At 38.9% G+C, this 26597-nt stretch overlaps 1 protein-coding gene across 1 annotated transcript in view; it reads right to left on the minus strand.

The window, feature by feature from the left end:
• Nucleotides 1-214: 214 nt before the first annotated feature.
• UTP20 (UTP20 small subunit (SSU) processome component) overlaps nt 215-26597 on the minus strand; it is a 76363-nt gene continuing 49980 nt past the window's right edge. Inside the window, exons 26-42 of the mRNA XM_005882368.2 lie at nt 24745-24911; nt 22043-22251; nt 15722-15865; nt 14958-15037; nt 10729-10946; nt 10110-10254; nt 8588-8675; nt 7604-7747; nt 7436-7486; nt 7173-7325; nt 6699-6854; nt 6249-6389; nt 5677-5814; nt 4058-4197; nt 3728-3810; nt 1403-1698; nt 215-367 (exon numbers count right to left, since the gene is read on the minus strand). Coding sequence (XP_005882430.1) covers nt 215-367; nt 1403-1698; nt 3728-3810; nt 4058-4197; nt 5677-5814; nt 6249-6389; nt 6699-6854; nt 7173-7325; nt 7436-7486; nt 7604-7747; nt 8588-8675; nt 10110-10254; nt 10729-10946; nt 14958-15037; nt 15722-15865; nt 22043-22251; nt 24745-24911 — 2506 coding nt within the window. The remainder of the gene's footprint in view (nt 368-1402; nt 1699-3727; nt 3811-4057; nt 4198-5676; nt 5815-6248; nt 6390-6698; nt 6855-7172; nt 7326-7435; nt 7487-7603; nt 7748-8587; nt 8676-10109; nt 10255-10728; nt 10947-14957; nt 15038-15721; nt 15866-22042; nt 22252-24744; nt 24912-26597) is intronic.

The raw sequence follows: 26597 nt of genomic DNA on the forward strand, positions 1-26597 counted from the left end.
ATCAAAAAAACAGAACAAAAAACACACCAAAAAACCCCAGAAGCAAATAAAAATATAAACATCCTTTTCTTTATTCATTGCCCATAACCCAGATTTCCCACTTAGGATTGTCAAGCACAGCAAATTGTGACAGTACTTCTCTTCTTCCCGATAAAAGACTTTCAAGTTAGGAAGAAAGAGGCAATCTGTGATTTTCACGGAACTATTGCGATTGTCACACAACATACCTTGGGAGGTTAGTTTCCATAACTTCTGGTGGAAGGGACTGCATTAGTTTAACCATGGCAAAAGCTAAAGGAACTCGAACCACTTCTTCATCATTCACAACCTTGGACTTTATGAGTTTGTGTTCTTCTTCCCGTTTAGTCTGTAAGAAAAATTTAGGTTAAACTAAAATGAAGATAAATAGATCAGAGACCCACTAACACTACAATCTTTCATTTGAAAGAGAAGCTTTTTTGATATAACTGATGTCCATTTCTAAGTGTAATGCCTTAGAAAACAAACTAAATTATGCAGTTTGAGAATAAACCTTTAGAAATTGAAAAAACAATAGCAATGCAATGTTTTTCAAAGGAGCAATCAGAAAAAAATAAAGCCAAGTTTACACTACTGTGGGTTAAGACTGCTATGAAATATACAAAAATCCTATAAAATATGTATCAATTGGGACTTTCAAGTGTTTGAGTGACATTGTTGGTTCATAAGAAATATAGTGTCTCAAATAAAGCTACTTACTAAGATATAAAATGACCAAGTTAATATTCTACACCAGGGGTTGGCAAAAGTTTTTCTTTAGGGGGCTAGAGAATAAGTATTTTTGGTTTGATCTCTGTGGAAACCACTCAACTCAGCTGTAGTAATGCAAAAGCAGAATCAGACCATATGTAAATCAACAAGTTTAACTGTGTTCCAACAAAACTTTAGCTACAAAAATAGGCCACAGGCTAGATTCAGCCTATGGCCACAGTTTGCCAATCCATGTTTTATACTGAGTAGGAAGGGCTATGGCATCATGAGAATCCACTGCTAAAAGTTATCCCTGTTAACCAGGGGGAAGATAATTTTGAACAGCAGGTAAGTAGCCAAGAAAGAAAAAAGGGAAACAGACAGTAATTTTTAATAACCTGTTTTAGAAATGGGAGTCACTATCTATTTCAGAGATAGAAAAGCATATTATCTACCAGGTGAAATCATAATGAAGAAGGAACATTACTGCCTAGCTGCAGCAGGAGATGAACCCGAAGATGACTAGAGGAGAAAGAAAGTGAACTGTGAAATGTTGAGATAAAAGAAAATCCAAACGCTGACATCAATCAATAATAGTTAAGAGCCTCGCTGACAGGGCCCCACAAACACCCTGCTTCACACAGACCTGCTGGGCCCCAAGCAGAATAATTACCGTAGATGCCAGGCATTTATGGAGCCTGGGAAGGATATCCCCTGTTATGGCTCCTTGAATATTCTTAATTGTTCTCTCCAATTCTTCCTTATTCCGAGGAAGGGAAGAGAAGGACTTGGTGACACACTCGGTTTCCTTAGCTGATGTTTCCTCACAATCAGCTGGGTCAGGGTTTCCTACGTCTTCGTTGCCATCTGACAAACTCTTACATCTCTTTTCCATCTCTTCTTCATCCATTGGCTCTAATTCCATGGCTTCAGGCTCTGGCAACTCAGTCGCTTCTGTTGTGTCCATATCTAGTAAACAGCAAAGGCATCTTAAATCAAATAAGGAAACAACACAGTTGTGTTAAAGTAGTCTTTTCTACCAACATCCAATAAAAAACATCTAGTCACTAACTATGGGCAGGCAAGATAAGTGCTGAAGAAATCACAGTAAATGAGAGGGTTTTGGGATTATGGTTTTTTTTTGTTTTTTTTTCACAGCTTAGAGTTTAATGAGGAATAGAGACAAGTATACTGACAATTAAGGTTCTGTTTATTAAAGAAAATCAGGCAGCACATCATTGTGGGTTGAGTCCAGCCTTGGCTCTGCTAACCAGTCATGTGACCACAGTCAGTTACCTTAAGCCAAGTGGGCTCTGGGTTCTTCACCAGTAAAATGCAGACAGCACCTTGCACGGCTATTGTGAGGATTAAATGAGATGAAGGCTATAATGCGCCTAAAATATATTTCTGATACTTCATTGACTTTCAAAACATGTTAATTATTAGTCTTTGTTTTGTTTACTGGTTGTGTGGCTTTGGGAAAGTTACTTTACATTTTTTAATCTTAATTTTTCTTATAAAAAATATTGGGTAACTAATAATTACAGTGCTTGTAAGGTTCTTATGAGGACAAAGGATATTATGTCTATAAAATCCCAGTTCATAGTAGGTGCTCAAAAAATGCTTTAAACTTCAGTCATATCTAGGAAGAGATAGTTAAGCAAATTAAGTATTTAAAATTTCTAATGTTTCTACATATGCAAAATGCAGATTCAGCTGGCTAAACATACTGTTAAAGGGCTTTAATACATTAATTGTTTAAAACACATATAGTTCCTACACGTTCAAACCAGTCTTTTCTATTCATTAGTGTGGTTCTAGAATGATTTTACCGTGAATCAAAGAATTAGAAAATTTTGAGGAAGAATGTAGAGGAATGCAAACGAGGGCTAGAATAGTTCAACATCTTTAGCCAAAAACAATTAGGACAGATACCTTGGCCTACTTGAGTGTTCATTCTTTTCCTTATTATTCTGTGCTGGCTAGAATCTAGACTGATATTCGACATGAGCAATCGTAGTAGGTATCCTTGCCTCATTCTAGTTTTAAAGCAAAGACTTTTAATCCGTTATTATTGACTATGATGTTGTATTAGGTTTTTAAAAGAAATCTTTTAACAGGCTAACTCAATTTCTATTTATTTCTTGCTTGATATTAACTTTTATCATACATAGATATTGAGTTTAATCAATATTTCCCTTATGTATATTTAGATGATCAATACTTTTTGTATGCTAATATGTTAAATTGCATTAACCAGTTATAGCAACTTCATGACTTAGTGGGGGCGTCCTCTTTTTCAATCACCTGAAACAGTTGGTATTAAGGTTGAAATTATCCATTTCTTGAATGTTTGCAGATCTTGCCTATACAACAGTCTGAGGCTGGCATTTTCTTCATGAGGTTTTTAACTACAGACTTAATGTCTTTAGTGGTTAGATTTTTCTATTTCTACTAAAGTTAGTTTTTGTATTTTGTTTTTAGATTTTGTACGTTTCAGCCAAGTACTCAAATTTATAAGTACCGAGATCATAATACTTTACCTTTTCATTTCATTGTGACCTTTTAAAGTTCCCAATATTGTTAATTATGCCTTCTATTTCCACTGATCAACTTTGCCAGAGGCTTGTCCATTTATAATCTTGTCAAATATCTACTTTTAGTGTTCCTTACTGTATCTACTTAATATTTCATTAACTGTTGCTCTTTCCTTTTCATTCATTGCTTACTGCTCTTTCCAAATGTGATGGCAATAATACTGGATTTCCATATAAATAGTCTACAGCTCGGATTTTTCACCTATATAACTTAGACTGGCCTTCCCTATTAGTACATAAGTTTTTACAAGTATACTCATTTTAACTTCCGCCTGACACACTGCTACAAGAGTAAAAACAAGGAATAAGTTGAATTTCCTCTGGGTAAATCTTTAATTAATTATTATGAAGTATCCAAAAATGGAATGGCAATATAGTTTAAGAAAGTTTTAAAAACTTACTTTCTTCATTCTGAATTTTTCTCATTTGTTCTTCAAGAGTTTTGTGGTCAAAGTGAAATGCTTCTAATACTATTACTAGCAAGCTGTTAAAAAAAGGTAGACAGAAATATTTATTTGCTTAATAATATCATTTGATGATTAAAAAGGAGAGGCAATTTAAACATATATAAACATTTGAATTACTTTTACCGGTTTTAGGTATTTTTGACTTTAACAAACATGAGCATAACCTCACTAATACAATGTAAAAGTAAAATTACATTATAGAAAAATGATTTCAGTAAATAATCCAAAATTTACATTTAACAAAAATAAGAAGTTTGACTATACCTGACACCCAATTTTTGATTGATCTGTCCTGTCTGTAAGACATGAATGAAATGTTTCAAGTAATATAAATAGGCTGACCAAGACAGATGTCTGCAAATAGCTCCAATAATCTCTGTGGCAGCAATGGTTATATTTTCATGCTGTAAAACAAATCGAGAGCATCAACATAGAGCAAGCATTTGCAAATAAAATATAGAGCTAATGTGGTACATTAAAAAGCTTAGACAATAGATGATTAACAGTTATAGAAAAGGATACTCAAACTATACTCCATTCCCACCCCCTAAGAAAAGATGCTGTCAATTCATCTTCCTTTAATTGAAAAACATTAATACATTTTAGACTCTTTCCATTCAGACCTCCCTGATAGGTTCAACCCTACAGACTGTAAAATTTGACAAATGTCAAAATTAATTATATATTGCACTGCTCAACATTCAAAAGTACACTGGTCAGTGTTGCTCAGTGGTTGAGTGTCAATCTATGAACCAGGGGGCCATGGTTTGATTACGGGGGCACATGCCAGGGTTGTGGGTTCAATCCCCAGGAGGGGCCATGCAGGATGCAGCCAATCAGTGATTCTCTCTCATTTTTGATGTTTCTATCTCTCTCTCCCTCTCCCTTCCTCTCTGAAATCAATAAAATATTTTTAAAAAGTATATTGCCTTTAAGTGTTAAGTCACAGGTTAAAAATAAGACTATAAAAAGATATACCATGCTAACGCCAACTAAACCTAAATATAATTTATTTTTCCCATCTATATCTCTTTCTTATTTTATTGCCATCAAACTCCAAGTTGATTGTATTTACTGGCTCTTTAAACTGGAATTTAAAGGAGTGTTCTTTTATTTACTTAGGCAATTCTTTAAAAATTTTTTAATACCCTGAAACAACAGAGCAAATCTATCCTTTTATAAGACCATGTAATCAATCCAGTATAAATTCAAGTCACAAATCCTTATATTGCTGAAATTAGACTTGAATTTCTGGGTACTATCTTTCATTAATTTATTTAATCAGTAAATACTTACCAAGTCCTTACAACGTGCCAGGCACTGTTCTACGCACTATGAGCATAATGGCGAAGACAGTCCTAAGTTCAAATACTAGTTCTGAAACGGTGTGTCATTGAGAGAGTTACCTAACCTCATCTATTCTCAGTTTACTGTTCTGTAAAATAGTGATAACAGTGTCTACCACACAGGGTTGAGTTGTGGTGAGCAAGAAGTAATATTATGTATTCGAGTACTTATAATAGTGCCTGTATCTGGTGTAGTGCTAAAGAAAAAGTAGCTATTATTTTATTTCGTCTCTTATGAGCCACTTGGGAAGACAACTACTCAGCTGATCTTAGTAATGTGATCATTGCTAACAGGGGAAATATTCTGTGCTTGGCCTTTTATGAGCTAATAATAGCAAAAATAAAACTATAGTCACCATTTACAGGGCATTTACTATGTGCCATGCACAATTCTAAGGCTTTAAAACTCTTCTAACCTTCTAATTATGGTGACAACATCAATATGGATGCCACGAAATTTAGATGCCATTCCCCCATCGACATTTTGGAAAGCGTGTCATGGTAGAGATTTACCAGCTTCTAGATTTAATGCCTTACCTTGAGCATTTTCTCATCAAAAATTGGACTCATGGCATAAGGCATGATGTAATTTTGAAGAGATTTAGAAGACAGCACAATCTTGCCTTCTGTTAGTTGTTTTGCCAGTTTCTTCAAGGCTCTTGCTCTCCTATGGATCTATGAGTTAGATAAAATATGAATTAGTTACTGAATAATCTCACCTACAGCCAACTCCATTTCAGTATCATGTTCCTTTGCCATGGAAAGATTAAGGAGTACAATACAGTCCTTGTTACATGAGCAAACACCTGTGCCTTGACTTGCTTCCAGAGACATAATCCATAGCACTTGTTTAACAATGGATCCAAAGGCTAGTAAGCTTCTTTAAAAATGACAGAGAAAGATAACACTGTTAGTGTGGTTTGTGATACCACCAAGGAAGTCAGATTCCAGAAAATGATCATCTCCTACACAAATTTGATTGATATCGTGAAGACCAAGAATGAGACATTCACAACTTTTTGGAAAATTAACATGTATCTTTTAAAAAGAGACAGACCTGTGAACTGCATATTTTATAGGCAGGGTAAAAAAACAGAAATGTTTTCTACCTGAATGTGCTTCATATTCTCAAAGAAGTCCATTTCCGGGTCATGGCAATCAGTAAGCTGTACCAAATCTTTAAATTCTGGTTGATGGGGAAAGGTTTGAATTAAACAGGAAAGCAGTGTGGTATAATCCTGTTGAACACTCTGAAAATACCAAGTTGAGAAAAAATGTTTTATTAGAATTTGCTTCCTAGATAATACAACCCCCCCCACACACACACAAAAAAAAAATCAATTTTTTTTAAAAAAGTAAAACATTCTCACTATAAAAACAAGCTACATCAAAAGGGATTGCTCTGTTCCATTCCCCCTCCTAAATGTTTGGTAAGTATTACATAATTAAGTATTTTAATTAAATGTACTAGGCCTGACTGCTTTTCTAAGTAGTTAAATAGAGAAAAACAGAAACATAACAAACTTAAGAGAAAAAGTAACAACTACAAATCCCAATACCTCTGTCTGGCTCCTCAATCCTTTCCTCAGTTTCTCCAGGAGTGAACGATGAATGATTTCTCTATATTCCTTCTCCGTGGCATTCAAGGCAGCTAGCTTTTTGATGATGCTCATCAAGCACATGCTGGCGTTATCACTTAAAGACATGTCTCCTAACTGGACACAGGAAAACACCCAAATAATTCTATGTACTAATATAATATGGAAAGTAGCTCTCCGCAGCTTATAGATTGGTTGTGATGGTACAGCGTCCCGGCTAATTTGCATATTCCTCTATTATTATATTAGATCTCAGTCTTTCAAATCATGAGAATAACAATATGGTCTTTGCCAAACAAAATATTCCACAACTTAAATAAATTTTATACTAAAAAACCCTTGTCCTCCTCAAAACACAAATTAAGAAATTAGTCATGTAGTTGTATTATCAAAACAATAAAAAATAATTGGCAAAGTTTTGCTATAAAAACCTACCTCCAAATTATAGAAGCAATTATGCATAACTGGAATTAGGTAGTTAATGTCCACGGTTTGCATCTCTTTAATATGAGAGGTGATGGTCTGGAATGCTGAGAAGCGAGCATCAAAGTTGATATCATCAAGATGTCTTTGATCAAAGGCGTTAAGCTGTGAGAAATGCCATTGGAACCATGTAAGTGAAGATATATAAAACTTAAGTAAACAAAAATGATATAACACTTTTGAAGCAAAAGAGAAATAAAGTTTTTCTTTCTTACCTTGACAACATCAGTAATATATTTTAACCTGCTCTCAAAATCAGAAAGAGTCTAAAAGGAATGAAAACAGTACATTAGTGAATAAAACTTTAACTTTTCTGCCCACTACCCCTCGGTTCCCTGCTCTCACTCACAGAGGTGATTCAGGTGGAAATGAGTATCACAGACCTGGAAAATTGTACAAAGCAGCTGTCTCGACTGCTTGTTCTTAATCACCGAGAAGAGTTTTGCCAGAGGCTTGAGGAAGCTCGTGGGCTCCAGACAGTGTTTTAACAGGTTCTGCACTGTCACCAGAATATCGATTTCCGTATCCTTAGGAAGAAATAGGAAGAGAAATTACATTTCAATAATTTATAAAACTGGTCAACTTGGCTTTAATACATTATAGCACACAAAACAAATAATTATGAATAAGAAGTAAAACTCATCATTGGAAAAGCTGTTCCATAGTCTTTTGAAAGTTCTTAGCATTTTAACATAAAACCCACAGTAATGTCCATTAACAGTTTCTTCCTTTAATTCTAATAGAAAATATGCATGGTCTTCAAACAACTTTTCTCCTACTGTCAAGTCAAAAAGAGCCAAGAAACATGAGCTTGGTGAAGAATTTACGCCTCTGGTTGTGCCCAGGTCTGTGGTCTTTTAAACAGAATTACTATATAGTAGATGCCCAGTATAACTACTAAGGCCTGGCAAATGAGTTTGAGCCACAGGAAGACTCTTTTAATCAGACTGAATTGGGGTTTGAAAATCATATGAGAAACTCTTAGCTATGTCTGAATATTTTAAACAGTCTGACTTTTCGTTCAGTTTTGCCACTGTGATCCGTATTTGAGATTACACAATGCACTTCTTGGGTTCCAGATTTGTAATTGATCAAAGTCAGGAAAAACAAAATCCTGAGATGGATGAGAAGCTAAGCAAAGGAAAAAAGGGGCTGACACTTATACTGTTACAGTAGATGATGTCTCCCCATTCTCAAAATTCTGTCCCAATTTTTCTCTTCTATTTTCAAGTTTATAATTCTGTATAAATCTTTTCATAAATGCTTGAAGGCAAATACATCACAGAATCTAACCAATAAAATTACTGTTTGCAAATAACCCTAATTAAGCATCACTTCAAAGGCAAAGTCACGTCCTGTGTGTATACCTGAGGAATATTGCCACGGTGGAGGAAGGGAAGCAGGAGTGTAATGAGGAGAGAACTCTGTTCTTTGTCTTTCATAAACTTGCTGATCCTAGAGAAGGAAAAGAATTGATAGGTAAGGAAAACAAACAAGTTAAGCTTATATCTCTAAGGAGTTAAAACTTTCTGTAGAAAACATCAGTGACAAAAGTCACAGATGACTAAGTATGTGTGCCTGTATACAAAGTCTAACTCGGTTCTCAGCAGTGCCCACTCTTCTCTCCAGCTTCAGGCTCACGGCTACTATTCTATTTCTTTTGTAATGTCTGATTGTTTAGGTGGGTTAAAGTAAATTCCAATGCTACAATCTGGCCATTAGTAATTTCATATTTTACAAGGAAATAACATTTTTAAGTGCCAAGACTTGTTTAAGACTATAAAAAGTAGTTCAATTTAACTCCCACCATAGCTCTACAATGTGGGACTTATTAGCTCCACTTTCCCCAGAGGACCGAGACTCAGAGAAGTTGATGTCATCCAGCTGGGAAGTGACAGAGCAGGCCCTCCAAACACTGGTCTTTTCGGTGCCTGATCTATCATCTTCCCACTACCACAGAGCCTGTGCTAAAATTTAACCAGTGCATTCAGTGTGGTTTCCACTCTACATAATTTAGAAATACAATAGTATAAATGAAATGTTTAGAAGAAGTTCCTGGAAGATTCTAACATACAACTTTTTGATGTTGGTGAAAGTATCAAAGAATAAATAAAGTTTCAACAACTGAGTCCTAAAACAATTAAAGCTTAAGATAGAATCATGTTTTGTACTCAGGTTTACCAACCTTGCTCTTTATATAAATCGTAACTATATACTACTAGGTCTATTGCCAAAGAGAATCTTTAAAAACCCTTTCGAGATCTTAACTCTTAAAAAAACAAACTATTCTTTTAAATTAATTATTTTTATCAATCAAAGTAAAACAAAATAAAAACTATATGATTATGCCCTGGCCCATGTGACTCAGTTGGTTGGGCGTTGTCCCATGCACTAAGGTTGCCAATTTGATTCCCAGTCAAGGCACATGCCTGGGTTACTGCTCCATCCCAGGTAGGGGGCGTACAGGAGCAGCTGATTGATGTGTCACTCTCACATGGATGTTTTTCTCTCCCTCCCCCTTGCTCTCTCTCTAAAAATCAGTAAAAATATTTTAAGAAACAAAAACACTGTATGATCTCATGTTACTAAAACTTTTAACTGAACAAAACATGCAAAGGTGAAACAAGCAAATCTATTAGTCTACTTTAGAATTTTGAAGTCTGTTCTCTTTTATGTTTAAATGAAGGCAGATGCCATAAAAGGTTTAAAATGAATACTCCAGCAGAGAAACAGAATTCTACACTAACTTAAAAATAAAGGGCCTTCAAAAATACTGAAAATCTTTTTAGTTTCTTATTATCACATTAAAACAACTGAAAACTAGATATAATTTTAAAAAATTAAGACCATGGATGGTGAAGTGATCTTTTAAGAATACGTATCACTTACTTGGAAAGAATGCCAAGTTCCTTACTGACTTGTGCCCTGTTCTTTTTCTTTTTCACCTTTTCTGTACTTATTGTGGTTTTGCTGAGATACTGGAGAATTGCAGGTACATGAGGTAGAATTAATCGTCCTCCTATTGTGATAGACTCTGAAATAAATGGTGACAAATATTTTGATTTTAATTAACTACTCTCTTATAGAATAACTGTACAGTATCTTCATAATGACAGACAAGGGAAGCACTCAATTACTATGCAAGTTTAATAAATTTCAACTCTAAAAATTAAATAACTTTCTTCTTAGACAAAATGGCTGAATGAAAAGTTGATACGAGACCCTTAAGCCATTTTTGTTAGTGGTGAAAGAATTGTTAGCACAATATGGTAGGAACAATTCAGAGACATGACAGTGAAAATCATTTGATCATTTTCCAGAGGATAGTTGTGCTTTCTGGAGCGTGAGTAACCTGAATTTCTACCACTGCAAAGAAAACTCAGTTTATATAAATTGGTATCCATTTCTAAAGAAAAGAAAAGTCAAATTCTACTGACTTTTTCCTTTCTGAGGGAACAAATGCTACCTCAAAGGTCTAAGAATCATTTGCCTGGTGCAGCACACATACCGTCTGCACTTTCTGTGTACACGCATCCAGTCACGGGCAAGCTCGAGACTGTTTCTGTGGGTTCAAAATCAGGAAGGGTGAGAAGGTCGTCGACTATGTCCATCACAATACTGGCTGTGGCTTCAGAGAGATTCTTTGCTGAGAGAATCGCAAAAACATTGACCAGGATGTCACATTCTGGGTGCCCTGGTTTCTGTTTAGCCAGAAAAGGGAAGTATCTGCAGGAAAAGAAATACTGAAATAGTCATCTTATTTCTCAATGCTTATTTGTAAAAATATCTTCTACATGAATTTTCATAGTCAGTTTAACAAATATGTGTTTATATTAATCTTAATAAGATACTCAAAAGGGAAATTAAAGTCTAAAATTCAATGGATAATAATGTTAGGCACTTCACCGACATTATTCATAGGCACTTTATGCACATTTCTCATCTAAGTATCATAACATCTCTGTGAGGTAGTATCATTATCTCTATATTACAGATGAAGAAACAGACTTGTCCAAAGCCATGGAGCTAATAAGTGGTAGAGCTGAGATTAGAACCATGAATCTCCAGAGTCTAAACAAATATTTTGTTGACTGGCTATTTTTCAATGATAAGCCTTGCTGTGTCAGGATATGCACTGTTCAGAGATTAGGGCCATCTGTCGGGGGAGGTGGATGAGTCCATGCCCAATACTGAACGACTCTCAGATGATGAGAGCATCCTGGGCCATGAAACGCACCAGCTTGGGTGGAGGGCACAGAGGCATTCCAGCCGAGGGCAAATCATCAGCTGTTTTACAGTCAGACACGCAATCCTAACTACTAGTAGGAAGGTCAATCATCACTGGGAAAAAGACCTCAGGCACTTTAATATACTTAGTACTGACACACTGATAGAAAAGTTCTAAAAGATTATATTCATACATCTTTGTCCAATAGATACTCGGCACAGTATAGACAGGCACCAAGAAGACGCTTTACATATTTTTAATGAGGTAGGTACTGTTATTATTTCCATTTTACTGGTGGCAAACTGAGGCTCAGGAAGGCCAGTTTTGCCAAAGAACATACAGTGGTGCTAGAACCTGAAGCTGGATTTGTGTGGCTTCAGAGATGACTTTTACCACTATGTTGTAGGTTATCTTAAGATGTTTTTAAACAGAAAAGGTGAGAGAACTGCTTTCAATTGCAAGATCCTAGCAAGAGCCCATCAGATCCGATGCCACTTCTAAGTGTGCCTCTTGAACAACAGAACTGAAGCCCACATGGGTATGCTCTATGCTTGAGTGTACGGCTCAGGCAGCAACTTTAAGCACTTCATCACATGCAATGAATAATGACTAACTGTGGATTAAGAGGGGTAACCCTCTATGGAGGGAGATACAATAAATACAAAATGGTCTCTGCCTTCAAGGAGCATTAGGCAGGTAAGCTCTAAAGACAGAAGAGTGTAATAAAGACAGTATGTCGCCCTAGCTGGTTTGGCTCAGTGGATAGAGCATCGGCCTATAGACCAAAGGGTCCCGGGTTTGATTCTGGTCAAGGGCATATGCCCAGGGGTTGCTGGCTCAATCCCCAGCAGGGGGTGTGCAGGAGGCAGCTAATCAATGATTCCCTCTCATCATTAATGTTTCTCTCCCCCTCTCCCTTCCTCTCTGAAATCAATTTAAAAAAAATAAAAAAAAAGACAGTATGTAGTCACAGGGTCTTCCAGGAGAGAAAAGAGCTCAGGGGAGGAAAAGACTAAACCATTCAGGGGTCATGGTGGCCAGAACCAGAGCAGCTATTAAGAGAGTGGCCAAGAACAGTTCCAATTTATGGCTTAATAGTTTGTAGCATCTCTTCACCCTCCGGAATGTTTTAGTTTGGACAATAGACTCTATGATCACTCTACTTTTATTTTTTTTATTTTATATATTTTTACTGATTTCAGAGAGGAAGGGAGAGGGGAGAGAGATAGAAACATCAATGATGAGAGAGAATTATTTATCGGCTGCCTCCTGCACTCCCCCTACTGGGGACTGAGCCTGCAACTCAGGCATGTGCCCTGACTGAGAACTGAACCAGGGACCCTTCAGTCCGCAGACCGACGATCTATCCACTAAGCCAGTGGTCGGAAAACTGCGGCTCGCGAGCCACATGCGGCTCTTTGGCCCCTTGAGTGTGGCCACGAAGTTTCAATCACACTGTATGTGCGCACCCGTACGTGGTATTTTGTGGAAGAGCCACACTCAAGGGGCCGCAGTTTGCCGACCACTGCACTAAGCCAAACCAACTAGGGCTGATCACTCTATTTAAAAAAAATTTTTTTTAGTTGATTTCAGAGAGGGAGGGAGAGAAAGATACAACTATCAATGATGAGAGAGAATTATTGACTGGCTGCCTCCTGTAAAACTCCCACTAGGGATGGAGCCCACAACCTGAGCATGTGCCCTGACCGGGAATCGAACTGTGATCTCCTGTTTCACAGGTCGATGCTCAACCACTGAGCCATGCCAGCTGGGCTATGATCACTCTAATTAGTAAGCAAGTTTTTGTTGTCCTGAATGAACCTAATTTCTAAGATAATTTAACCTTAGTTGTAAGCAATGTCTGACTGACGCTATGAAACTGGAGCCATATTTCAAAATAAAAATTTATTGAAGAGTAACATTCCCATCAAGTGGTTCTGAAACATTCATTCTACACACAACTGCACAGGCATATCTATTGCTGTGGAGGATTCAAGAGAAGTCCACCCTTCTAAAGATTTCTACCAGGTAAGTGTGAAATAGAAAAGAAAAATAAAGTTCTGCCACTCACCTCCTCTATAACTATGTAGCTTCTATTTTTACTCCAAACAAAAATGAGAGAGAAAATGCAGAAGACAATGAGTGGCATCCAGTGATGCAGATCTATACCTTGTGAAGGACCCAACTAACATAAAACTGAGTCACTATCATGAAAGTCCTTTGTGGCTCCTTTGCATAAAAATTACACAAACATAAAACATTTCTCCAGTGTGCCTATGGAATGCTGCTTGCAAATATCCAGTAATAAAACAAGATATGAAAGTGCATCCTCATTGGGAAATAAATGAGCCTTTCCTACCAGTAAAAATGTAACTGGGTTTCCTGAGGAAGAAATCAAGGTCTTCTTCAGTGTGTTTTTGAAAACTACTTAATGACTCAGGGACATGTTCATGACATAGTGATACATGCAAAAACAGCTCACCCAAACCTCCACATGGTACAGTAAAATCAACAGCTTCTCATATGTCCTTCTAGACATTTTCTATTTCATCTTCTATTTGCATACATGCATAAGCATTTTCTTGAATTATACTATAACTAGAGGCCCAGTGCATGAAATTCATGCACTGGGGGTGGGGTGGGGGGTGTCCCTCAACCCAGCATGCACCCTCTCCAATCTGGACCCCTCGGGGGATATCCGACTGCCAGTTTAGGCCCGATCTCACTAAACCGGCAGTCGGACATCCCTCTCACAATCTGGGACTGCTGGCTCCCAACTGCTTGCCTGCCTGCCTGCCTGATTGCTCCCTAACCACTCCCCTGCCAGCCCGATCGCCCAAAACTGCCCTCCCCTGCAGGGCGGGTAACCCCTAACTGCCCTCCCCTGCAGGGCTGGTCTCCCCCAACTGCCCTCCCTCCCTTGCAGGCCTGGTCGCCCCCAACTGCCCTCCCTCCCCTGCAGGCCCAGTCGCTCCCAACAGCCCTCACCTGCCAGCCAAGTCGCCCCCAACTGCCCTACCCTGCCAGCCAGGTTGCCCCCAACTGCCCTCCCCTGCCGGCCTAGTTGCCCCCAACTGCCCTCCCCTACTGGCCTGGTTGCCCCCAACTGCCCTCCCCTGCCGGCCTAGTTGCCCCCAACTGCCCTCCCCTACTGGCCTGGTTGCCCCCAACTGCCCTCCCCTGCCGGCCTAGTTGCCCCCAACTGCCCTCCCCTACTGGCCTGGTTGCCCCCAACTGCCCTCCCCTGCCAGCCTGGTCACCCCCAACTGCCCTCCCCTGATGGCCATCTTGTGTGAGGGCATGGCAGTCAATTTGCATATTACTTCTTTATTATACAGGATATTGTTCAGCAACTATGTTTTCTTTAAACTATGTATTTTAAGATACAGCTGCCTTATTCTCTTTAACTGCACCTACAGTAGTTCACTGCATGGAAAGACCATAAGTCATATTAGTGCCCTTGGCTAAATTACCTGCTCTTTTTAAAAGGGGGAGAGGGGAGGCTATACCTTGCATTTCTGCTCCAGATACTAATTAGTTTCAGCAGAGGAGTAGGAGAATACTGACTCTCAGTTCCAAGCCTGCTGATCTAGGAACAAAATAAAAACAGAATACAAAATAATAACATATACAGAATTTAGAAAAAACAAAACTAAAAAGCAGAACAGACATGGAAACCACACCAAAGGATAAAAGAGTGAAGGCAGAGAGATGAACAGTTAAAGGACAGAATGAGGAAAATGTAAGGTAATCCAATAACACCTACACAAGAAAAATGGCAAAAGTGGTGCATGGAAATGCTAGATGCCTGAAAGGAACCAGGGAGCTTAAGTTCAACTGGTCAGAGATGACAGAGCTCAAGCAGCTAGAAATCTGCTAAAATCGAGGCTCTCCTATAGTCTTCTTAGCAATAAGTAACCTTAACTGTCACCAAGTGGTTATAAGCAGAGAAATCACACAAGGAAACGTGTGACAAAAATATCTGTGTATTTCCCCTCAACATCCAGAGACACATCATGTGAGGTGCTACAAGTTATATATTGTGTAAGGGACACAATCATATTCAAATTAGCCTTAAGAATAACTGCCATGGCATTGCAGGAACTAGCTCTTGAGCTTCAGGTGGTAGTGGAGGCAAAGAAAGAGTTCTGAAACTTCCAGAAATAAAAGACCAGGACAGGCATTCTTTCATGTCTGAGTGTAGACTCTGCTGGTGCAGTAACAACAAAGGAAGAAGCAAAGGTATCCAGGCAGAATGTACAACAAGGTTTACCTGGGGCCAAACTGCACCATGAAATACAGCATCAATTTCTTCTGTTCCAAACTGATAGGACTCCCAATCCAAAAAGATATCAGTTACCATTTTGATTCCAAGACGTCTTAAATTTTTCAGGGGGTTGATAAACCTCAGCTGTATCTGTAAAGCAAAGATCTTCTATTAAAAAAATACATACATCATTTTAATCAGTGACTTCTCAGGGAGGCGCTCTAGCTCAGACAGCTAAGAATCAAACTGGAAATCTTATTAAGTCTGTTGACTTTGGTTCTGATTCACACGGAAATGTCAACTGTGCAAGTCATGTTGGTTTTCTCATTGGACAAGATGGGGAAGCAAAGACCTAAAAAATCAAATGGTGAGATGTGCTCTATTATCACTACCCAGTAAAATCACAGTGGAGCATACCTTAGGGGCAAAAATCACAACTGGAACAGCTGTTTTGTGTTCTACATTGTTGCATTTCTCTACTCAAGTAATTGTCTCAAATAAAATCCTGATTTCTTTGTATGAACAGATACTCTCAACAAAAGAAAACTTTTTTTTTTTTTGGCATCACAAAGCCTTAGATTAGGGAAAAATATATTAAACCTTCATTCCAAATTAAAGTCACATTCCTCTGTGTGTGTGTGTGTGTGTGTGTGTGTGTGTGTGTATTACCTTGGTTAAAATTAGGAGTTTTAAATTATTCTTGTTAAACTCAGTCTAGGGAACTAGCTAAAGATTTTATGCTCTCTCTATACAGTGAAATACTTTGTGGTGACTGATAAGGCAAGGGAAGATCTCGAAATATGTAATTCAAAGAAAAATTTGTAAGAAAACAAGATGTGTCTCTTTAGAGGCACCAAAGCTGAAGTGGGTGGATGTCTGAATTAACAGCACCTTCTTTTGTGACAGACACTGCTTCTTTTCGGGGCATCTCCTTCTCTATGGAGTTAGAGAAATCACAAATAGGAAGGCATTTGGTTCTGGCTCAGAGTGGAACAATTTACTGAGTCCCACTGTTGGGTCCAATGGCATGACAGCCATAGTCCTGACCTCAGCTTAAAATCTTACTGAAGGCCCTGGCCAGTGTGGGTCAGTTGGCTAGAGCTTCATCTTGTACAGTGAAAGGTCTTGGGTTCAATTCCAGGTTAGGGCACATACCCAGGTTGCAGGTTCATTCAATCCCCAGTCGAGGTGCTTATACGAGACAACCAATTGATGTTTCTGTCTCTGTCTCTCTCCCTTCTTCCCTCTCTCTCTTTATAGTCAATAAACATATCCTTGGCTAGGGATTTAAAAGTATATATATACATAAAAACTTAATGAAGGAAAATTTATTAAATTATGTGAGACTGAAAATGCCGAAGATATCTGAGAGGGGAGGAATTATAAATTTGAGAAGGGTAAAGCTTCATGGAAGAGGCAGAATTTCCAATGGATTTTAAAGGATGAAGATGTTTAGGCTAGGCAGAGAGAGAGAAAAAGGCCTCAGAGAGATTTCTCCAGAGCACAGAATTTGTAAAATCCAAACACATGGGCCCTAGCCAGTTTGGCTCAGTGGATAGAGCGCCGGCCTGTAAACTGAAGGGTTCTGGGTTCGATTCCAGTCTAGGGCACATGCCTGGGTTGTGGACTCAATTCCCAGTGTGGGGTGTGCAGGAGGCAGCCAGTCAATGATTCTCTCTATCACTGATGTTTCTATCTCTCTCTCTTCCTCTACCTTCCTCTCTGAAATCAATAAAAATATATATTAAAACAAAACAAAAACACATGGGTTAAGACTCAACCCCTAAATGTTTTTCCACTTGATAAATATACTGTGGACTCTGGATCTATAAGTGGCAACTTATTTTTACATATGACTTTAATTACCTACATAAAAATCTAAAAACCACCCTGAAATTTCTCAAGACAACACAAATTTCTCAAGACAACACAAATGCTCTAATAAATGAATATCAAATCTTATGGCCAAGGTCTTATGAAAAAACTAAAAGGGAAGTTATTTCTCATGAAGACCTAATATTCTGATCAACAGAGGTATTTGAATCGGGAAGTGCACATTTTCAATTCAAGTGAATAGGTACAAGGACACCATTATTTTGCTGTGTAAGTCTGAGGAATCATGATATTTCACATACCCAGCAAGCTTCTACCATGTACTTTTGGTTAATTATCTCCTTATACAAATCACAAAGACAGGAAATGACAGGCAAGGATAAGGTGACACAGTTACAAGTCATTCTGTTCTGCTTCAATTCTAATGGCAAAAATTATCAGCTGTATCATGTTTGATGAAAGATAAAAACTACTGATATTTGAAAAAAACCCACATGGTATCATGATCCCTTGGAGCAAATGAGAAACTAATCCTTGCAAACACGGTATCAAATCAGACCCCCTCCACCTTTTCCCCAACCGCACTACCAAGCCCCCTCGCTGTGGGGTAGGACCTGTGTGTTCCATTCACTTCTGTAACTATAGCACCAGCTGCCCAATCTGCTAACTGTTGGATAAACTGGAGGAAAATCCTGCAAGCAAGCAATTATGGACTTTAGTTTCTAGAGGAATAACCAACAGGCCTGAGTTTATGTATGTTTCCAAGTTACTCCACTGTTTAAATGTAAAGAAAAATAAAGCCAAACCAAAGCTACCCTCACAATATACATCTGAGTACCAGTCAATACCTCAGAGGATCTGAAAGATCCAAAAGTAAATGTGTAATGTAGTTCAAACACACAAAGGTAGAACTTTAACTTATTTAAGCAATATTACTGTGCAATAATTCATTATAGCACCTCAAAGAATTCTTTGGATTTGTCCAAGAATTTTTTTTAAAAATAAGAAAAATGCCTACCTGTCAAGAAGCTTAGCAACTCACTGACTAATGAACTGTGAAATTGCACAAATGATCCTCTGAGTTACTGATTGTTGACACAGGAGCAAGGCTGTATTACTGATTGACTTCTACTTTAACCAAAAAGGCGGAAGACTTACAGAGGGTTTATAAAACCTTTAACCAGCCCTAGCTGGCATGCTCAGTGATTAGAGAGTTGGACCGTGCTCCAAAGGGTCATGGGTTCGATTCGTACCTGGGTGGCAGCTTCAATCCCCGGCCCCGACTGGGGCATGTGTGGGAGGCAACCAATTGATGTGTCTCTCTCATATTGATGTTTCTCTCTCCGCTCTTCCCTTTATCCCTTCCATTCTTTCTAAAATTCAATGAAAAAAATATCCTAGGGTGTGGATTAACAAAAAACCTTTAACCATTCAGCATTTAACGTATCCATGTAGAGATAAAGTCACTGTCACTCGCTATAAGGCATAAAAGAGAATTTTTACATAATGCTTCTTATCATCCTCATAACATAAAGAATCTTCCAAAATCTCTCTTTTCTTTAATTCTCACCCAAGATAGGTTATTTTATTGAGTTCAGAGAGGGAGGGAGGGAGAGAGAGAGAACCATCAATGTGAGAAACATTGATCAGCTGCCTCCCATAGGTGCCCTGACCAGGGATTGAACCTGCTCTGACCCTATGGTGCATGGGTCGTGCTCCAACCAACTGAGCCACACCAGCCCGGGCTCCAAGACCTCTTCTCAGCTTCCACTCCTGGCCCCTGCACAGTCTATTTTCCACAAAGGAATAAAAGTGATATTTTTAAAACATCCAACTGAGCTTATCATCCCCCCTACGACAAACCTCTCAGGGGTTTCCCAGTACACTTGGAAGTAAAGCCAACTCCTTGGCACAGCCCATAAGGCCCTACCTGCCTCTTGAGCTCTACACGATTCTTCCTGCTCCTTGTGCTCTAGCCACCTCGTCCTTCTGCCCTGTTCTCAGAAAGGGCCGAGGCTGTTCTACCTCAGGGACTTTAGGCTACAAATCATGATCTCTGCCCCAAATGTTCTTCCCATGGACTAATAGGTGCAAACTCAAATATTACCTCCTGCGTGAGGATCCTGACCATCCTAGTTAAAGCAGCACCCATCTACCCCCACTTTGGTCACTCCCTACCACATTCTCTTATTTTATTTTAAATTCTTCACATCTTGATGTCTCTCCTCAACATGTTCATGCTTTCCTCTAGTTTTGTGAATATATGGAGTGTGTTTCTAATAGCTGTCTTAAGTCTCTATCTAATTCTACCATCTGTGTCATTTCTGGGTCTGCTTCTATTGACTAGTTTTTGTCCTCATCATGCATAAAATTGTCCTCCTCCTTGGGATGCCTGGTAAAACTTGCCTGAATGTCAGACACTGTGAATTTTATTGTTTTTTAAATCATTTGAATGTTTTTGAGTTTTGTTCTGGGATGCAGTTCATTTACTTGGGAAAAGTGTGGTCTTTTTCAGCTTTATAAGGTGGCACCAAAGCATCCTTAATCCCAGGACTAATCTGGGTCCACTCCTGAGGCAATCCCCTGCCGAGGACTCTTCTTGATGCCCCAGGTACCAGGAGGTTTCTGTTCAAGGTACTGGACTCCCAGCCAATGATAGTTGGAGGACTGTCTGCCTGTTCCTTTCTGGCGATTTTCCCATTCCAGTCAAATGGAGCAACAGGGATCAGATTTAGCCTACCCTCTCTGACACTAGACAATTTGCCAGAATATATGAAACAATAATTTTCAGACACTGGACAGCAGGCAGCAGATGACAGTAAGCCCCAATAGAGAAGTAACAGATGAGGTGAGCCCTACACATTCCCCATCATTTCGCCTGGAGAGGAGTGTCAGGCATCAGTGTGAGAAGGCAAAGTCCAGTCATCTTTCCAAGATGAGAAGACAGAGCCATGGGGTTTGAGGAGGTGGGCCGAGATAGCTACAATTCACGGGGAAGAGGGTACTAGACAGGAGAGAGTTCCACAAAGAATGACATTTAGAGATCTATAAATGGGTCTCATTTTATTTTCCTCTCACTTTTCTCCACATGGTACTGAGTCCTTACCTTTCTAATTCCCCACCTAGAACATTGCCTGGTAGACAGCACAGATGAAATAAGTATTTACTGAACAAGGAAAGGGACAAATGCTTTGTTCACTCTCCATCCCCAGTGCTTAGATCAGTGCCACACACAGAGTAGGGCTCAATTAATATTTGCTGAAGTAATGACTGAAAAAAAAGAGGAAAACAAAACAGTGCCTACCGAAATGGAAGGTGCATTCTGGATCTTGGTAATCAGAGAATATTATTTCATTACTAAAGCAGATTTATATCTATGCACAGCCCCCAAAAGCAGCATAAATTTTGGCTGTCAATTTTCAGTTATCATGGCCATATTTGAGAGGCAGTTCACCAGGCAACTCCATAAAAGAAATGAAACTTCAGCCAAATTAAAGCTGTGTCTGTTTATCATGAGCTGAGAAACCACAGCAAAAATCTGAGTCTGAATTTTCACTTCACGTTCTATTTTCTCCAGAAGCCTTTAGCCCAGCCGTGGGCAAACTATGGCCCACGGGCCGGATCCGGCCGGTTTGAAATGAATAAAACTAAAAAAAAAAAAAAAAGACCGTACCCTTTTATGTAATGATGTTTACTTTGAATTTATATTAGTTCACACAAACACTCCATCCATGCTTTTGTTCCGGCCCTCCGGTCCAGTTTAAGAACCCATTGTGGCCCTCGAGTCAAAAAGTTTGCCCACCCCTGCTTTAGCCCATAAAGATATTAAGTTTCCCTGAACTCCAGAGTTTACTTATGTTCACACACCTATTGCAACAGAGCATACTAACTACTGTCTTGAATACAACTCAGAAAATATTTACTGAGCAGCACTTTATGAAGTTGTTTTTGTTTGTTTGTTTGTTTGTTTGTTTTTTGCAGTTGGCTAGCTGGCTTGTCTTGCCTGGCCTTGCTTCTTATCTGTAGTCAAAACACAGCAAGTACAGCAATCAAGCATTTACTTTTAAAAGAGCTCTGGGTAACTCTGTCAAAACAACAAGGACAATGCTAACAGTACTCTATTCATTCTCTAGCTGTCTGGATAAATGAGAATTGGAAGATGTCCTTCATCTCTAGGCTCCTAAAATTAAAATCTAAGAAACATCAGCTCAACTCTGCTCTGCCCGACTTTGGTTTCTGAGATGCATATAGAACTCACTCTCTATTTCATATCCTTTTAAAATATACACTTGATATAATTTGCATTTTCTGACCATACATAAATACTGCTAACAATGAAGATCTCCATTATATGAAAAACTGTTTTAAAGACACTTTGCATAAGACAGATTTAACCTGGAAGGACGTGAGGTATTCAAGTTCCAACCAATTTCCCAAATACAACACAGACTCTTACTAGCGCCCCCAAAAGCATATACAGAGAATCTCTCTCACCTTTTCTCGTTGGTCAAGGATGTGTGACACAGTCGCTGTCATACAGAGCAGTATCTGCAAGATCTTTGGTAGGTATGGACTGATCAGATGGCTAATGTTCTTCAATACTATTTCAAGGCTATTTAAGATACCATGCTGGCGACCTACAGGAAGAACTTTAGACAAATCCAAATCTTTCACTGCCTGGATAACTGCAGAATGGCATTCTCCTAGGGAAACAGAGGAACAGAGGTATCATGTAAAAGGCAATAGTAGTTTGTTATTATTTTGTTATTGTTACAGCTTATTGTTATCATTGTTATTATAGCTTCATTTCAATTTCCCTCAGTAATACAGTATTTTCTATTGTTATAGTAATCTATAGATGATAATATACTTTCCTCATTGATTTTCTCCTTCTGATCCTTACCAAATGTTCAATGAGCTAGGTATGTTAGGTTTCACTAATATTATCTCTTTACTAGAGGCCCGGTGCATGAATTCGTGCACCAGTGGGGTCCCTCAGCCTGGCCTGTGGGATCGGGCCAAAACAGGCTCTCCGACATCCCCTGAGGAGTCCCAGATTTCGAGAGGGTGCAGCCAGGCTGAGGGACCCCACTGGTGCATGATCGGGGCCAGGGAGGAGAGACATAGGTTGGCCAGATGGGGAGGGACCGCAGGATAGCTCCAGGGCATGTCTGGCCCATCTCACTCAGTCCCAATTGGCCGGACCCCAGCAGCAAGTTAACCTACCGGTGGGAGCGTCTGCCTCCTGGTGGTCAGTGCACATCATAGTGAGTGGTTGAGCAGCCTTAGCATATCATTAGCATATTACACTTTGATTGGTTGAAAGGTGGACTGGTCAACCGGACACTTAGCATATTAGGCTTTTATTATATAGGATAGATGAGGAAACCGAGGGATAAAAGAGTAAGAAACTTGTGACAGAACTAAGTGTCTAAGCCAGCCGTGGGCAAACTACGGTCCGCGGGCCGGATCCGGCCCGTTTGAAATGAATAAAACTAAAAAAAAAAAAAGACCGTACCCTTTTCTGTAATGATGTTTACTTTGAATTTATATTAGTTCACACAAACACTCCATCCATGCTTTTGTTCCGGTCCTCCGGTCCAGTTTAAGAACCCATTGTGGCCCTCGAGTCAAAAAGTCTGCCCACCCCTGGTCTAAGCCCAATTCTCATCCTACTTATACTATTCTCAAAAATGCAAGCTACTAATAGTCTTTTATTCCATCTAGAAACTCTCCCAGCATTTTCTCTCTCAGCTTCCACTGACTATGCTGACTTCAGAATTTCACAGAAAATATCTGGCTACATTATAAGCTCCTGGGGGGCTGAGAATCAAATGTTTTATTTTTCTTGTAGCCCTTGGGAAATAAATGAAACAATAGTCCTTTATAAATTTATTTCATAATTGAACTTTTAATGCTTGAGCTTTACTTCTAACCAAATGGTATGAGATGATAGCTCGCTGATTCACATACCTAAGTGTTCCATCCATGAGAGTATCATTTATAGCTGTCCTTTTAACCAGAGGCTATTACATTGAACAAAATCTCGTATTCATTAGAGCCAGCTTCCCTCACAGAGCAACATTATACTGAGTGAAAACCTTCTTAACTGCTGGATCCATTTTCACAGAAAAAATACAAAACAAATGCCACACATTATCCTACAAATAAATATACTAGTATATGTTTGCCTGACGCAATTATGAAACTGGATTAGAGGTTCTGTAGTAAAAAAGATCTGGACTAGAATTCTAACCATTTTCTAGCTGAGGGGCCATGAACAAAATACTTCCTTCTCTAAGCCTCAGTTTCTACATTTATAAAATGGGGGCAAAAGTTAATGATACCTCATATGGTTGTTTTAAGGTTTAACTGAATTGTCTGTAAAGCAGCCGTTCTCAACCTGTGGGTCGCGACCATTGGAAAACACATATAGCATATCAGATATTTACATTACGATTCATAACAGTAACAAAATTACAGTTATGAAATAGCACAAAAATAATTTTATGGTTGGGGGTTACCACAACATGAGAAACTGTATCAAAGGGTCACGGCATTAGGAAGGTTGAGAACCCTTTATAGTGTAAAGGGACCCGTCATAACATGTGGCATGAAGTTAGCACTCAATAAATGTTAGCCATTATTATTATTACTAATTACTAACATGCATACCAGAGAACATACCACAAAGCATTACAGCTCACTGAATACACTTATTACACCCACTTCATTTAGACTATGAGGTGAGAGCAGAGATTATAAATACTCTATTTCCAACAGAGTTTTGGGTTACAGGAGAAATTCAACAAATCATTACTCAGTAAATGAATGACTCAGTGAATGCATAATACCAAGACAATTAAGTTTAATTTTGTAGCATGCTTTAAGATTCTAAGGAGAAGCCTATTTGTTGTATGTCTCAAGTGGCCTAACTACACAGCAGCAATAACAAAATACACATTTTCTAATCAGGGGATTCCTAACTCATGGGTGCCTATCAGCTATGATCAACTGTGAGCTCCATCTAATCCAATCAAAGTTTAAAATGAATTGCATTTCAGCCAAAAAGACCACCAATGAGGTTTCGAGGAGCAACCCCATCAGAAAGATACCAAGAGCGGACACCTAGCCTGAGACATTAGAAGTCTACAGCAGACAACACACATTCAGAGTGTCAGGAGGTTGACAGCTACCATTCTTGAAGTGCTTCACAGGTTCAAACAGTAGGTCCAAGAATATCTGGATCTCCTCTGGTTGGGTCCCAGCCAGGAACCTCAGAACAATGGCCATGCGGGTGCCTGACGCAGATTTCCCCTGAGTTTTACTCCCAGTCTTATTCTTCATTCGCCCATACAAAATCCTAAGATGTCAAAAGAACATTATTTTGTTTGCACATTAACCCTGAAACACAATACTACGTGTTTTGTTTTCCTGAAAAGGGTAGCATAGCAACTCAACAGATTTAAATGGATATACTATGAAACAAGGAAGAATGAAATAGGATTTGGATATTTAACATAGAAATTTAGTTAAACATCAACACACACACACACAAACACAAACAAGGTTAAGGGAAGCAGGAAGAAGGAAATAATAAAGAAGAAAAAAGTGCAATTAAAGTAGGCAAGCCAAAGGTAAGTCTAATGAAAGAATGAAAACAACTATATATAGATTAAAAGGAAATAAAATGAGAATACAAGTAAAATAAGGAAACTAGAAAGATTTCAATTAAATGGGTAATTTTCTGGGGGTGGGGGGGGGAGGAAATCTCATGTATAAATAAGCAAAAATAACTTAAGAAGAAAACCTAAATAGGCCAGTAATCATGAGTAAACGTGGAACTCATAGTTTTACAGATACATTTTTTAAACATTCAAGGAAAAACAATTTCCAAGAGAGAAAGCAGGAAACGGTCCTTTTCCATTTATGAAGGTGGTCTAACTGTGATAATGAGAAGGGTTAAGGAACAAAACTATATACTAGTCTTCCTGTGAAAATAAAACACAACATTTCTAATTACAGTATCCAATGCTGCATTAAAACAAGATAAATAAGGATTATCCCAGAAATGCAAGAAATAATAATTAATAAAATCTATTAGATTAATATAAGTCAATGGCTCATAGGAAAAAATTATTACATGCTTAATAGGCATTCTAATAAAATTCAAAATCCATTCCTCATGACATATTAAGTAACCTAGTAATAAAAGCTACTTTCTTATCATGATAAAACTTTCTGACGTAATGTCTCAGTCGTATTAGGAAAAAATTTTTCACTTTGTGAACCTCTGAACAGTGTCTCAGAGACAGCCTGTCAAGACAAAGCAGACCACACTTTAAAAGTGGCTGTTCTACCTGGCTGGTGTGGCTCAGCAGTTGAGCATCGACCCAGAAACCAAGAGGTCGCTGTTTCAATTCCCTGTCAGGGCACATGGCCAGGCTGCAGGCTCAATCTCCAGCAGAAGCCATGCAGGAGGCAGCCGATACATGATGTTCCTCTCTCATTGATGTTTCCATCTCTTTATCCCTCTCCCTTCCTCTCTCTATAAGTCAATTAAAACATATATATTTTTTTAAAAGTGGCTGTTCTACAGATTGACAAATGTGAGAGGGAAGGTGGGGTAGGTGGGAAGAGATTAACCACAGAACTTTTATGCATACTAGAGGCCTGGTGCACGAAATTCAGCCTGCCTGTACCCTCTCACAACCCGGGACGCCTTGTGGGATATCTGACTGCCCCTGGGATCGGGCCTAAACCGGCAGTCGGACATCCCTTTTGTAATCCAGGACCACTGGCTCCTAACCACTGGCCTGCCTGCCTGCCTGATCACCCCTAACCACTCTGCCTGCCTAACTCATCACCCCTAACCTCTCGCCTGCCTGCCTGATCATCCCTAGCTGCTTGCCTGCCTGCCTGATCGCCCCTGACCACCTCTGCCTTGGCCCCCGCCACTGTGGCTACATCTGGAAAGACGTCCGGAATGACGTCCGGAAGGTCGTTCGGCTGTCCAGTCTAATTAGCATATTAGGCTTTTATTATTATA

The sequence above is a fragment of the Myotis brandtii genome, unplaced genomic scaffold, assembly GCF_000412655.1.
Source record: "Myotis brandtii unplaced genomic scaffold, ASM41265v1 scaffold708, whole genome shotgun sequence".
Lineage (NCBI taxonomy): Eukaryota > Metazoa > Chordata > Mammalia > Chiroptera > Vespertilionidae > Myotis > Myotis brandtii.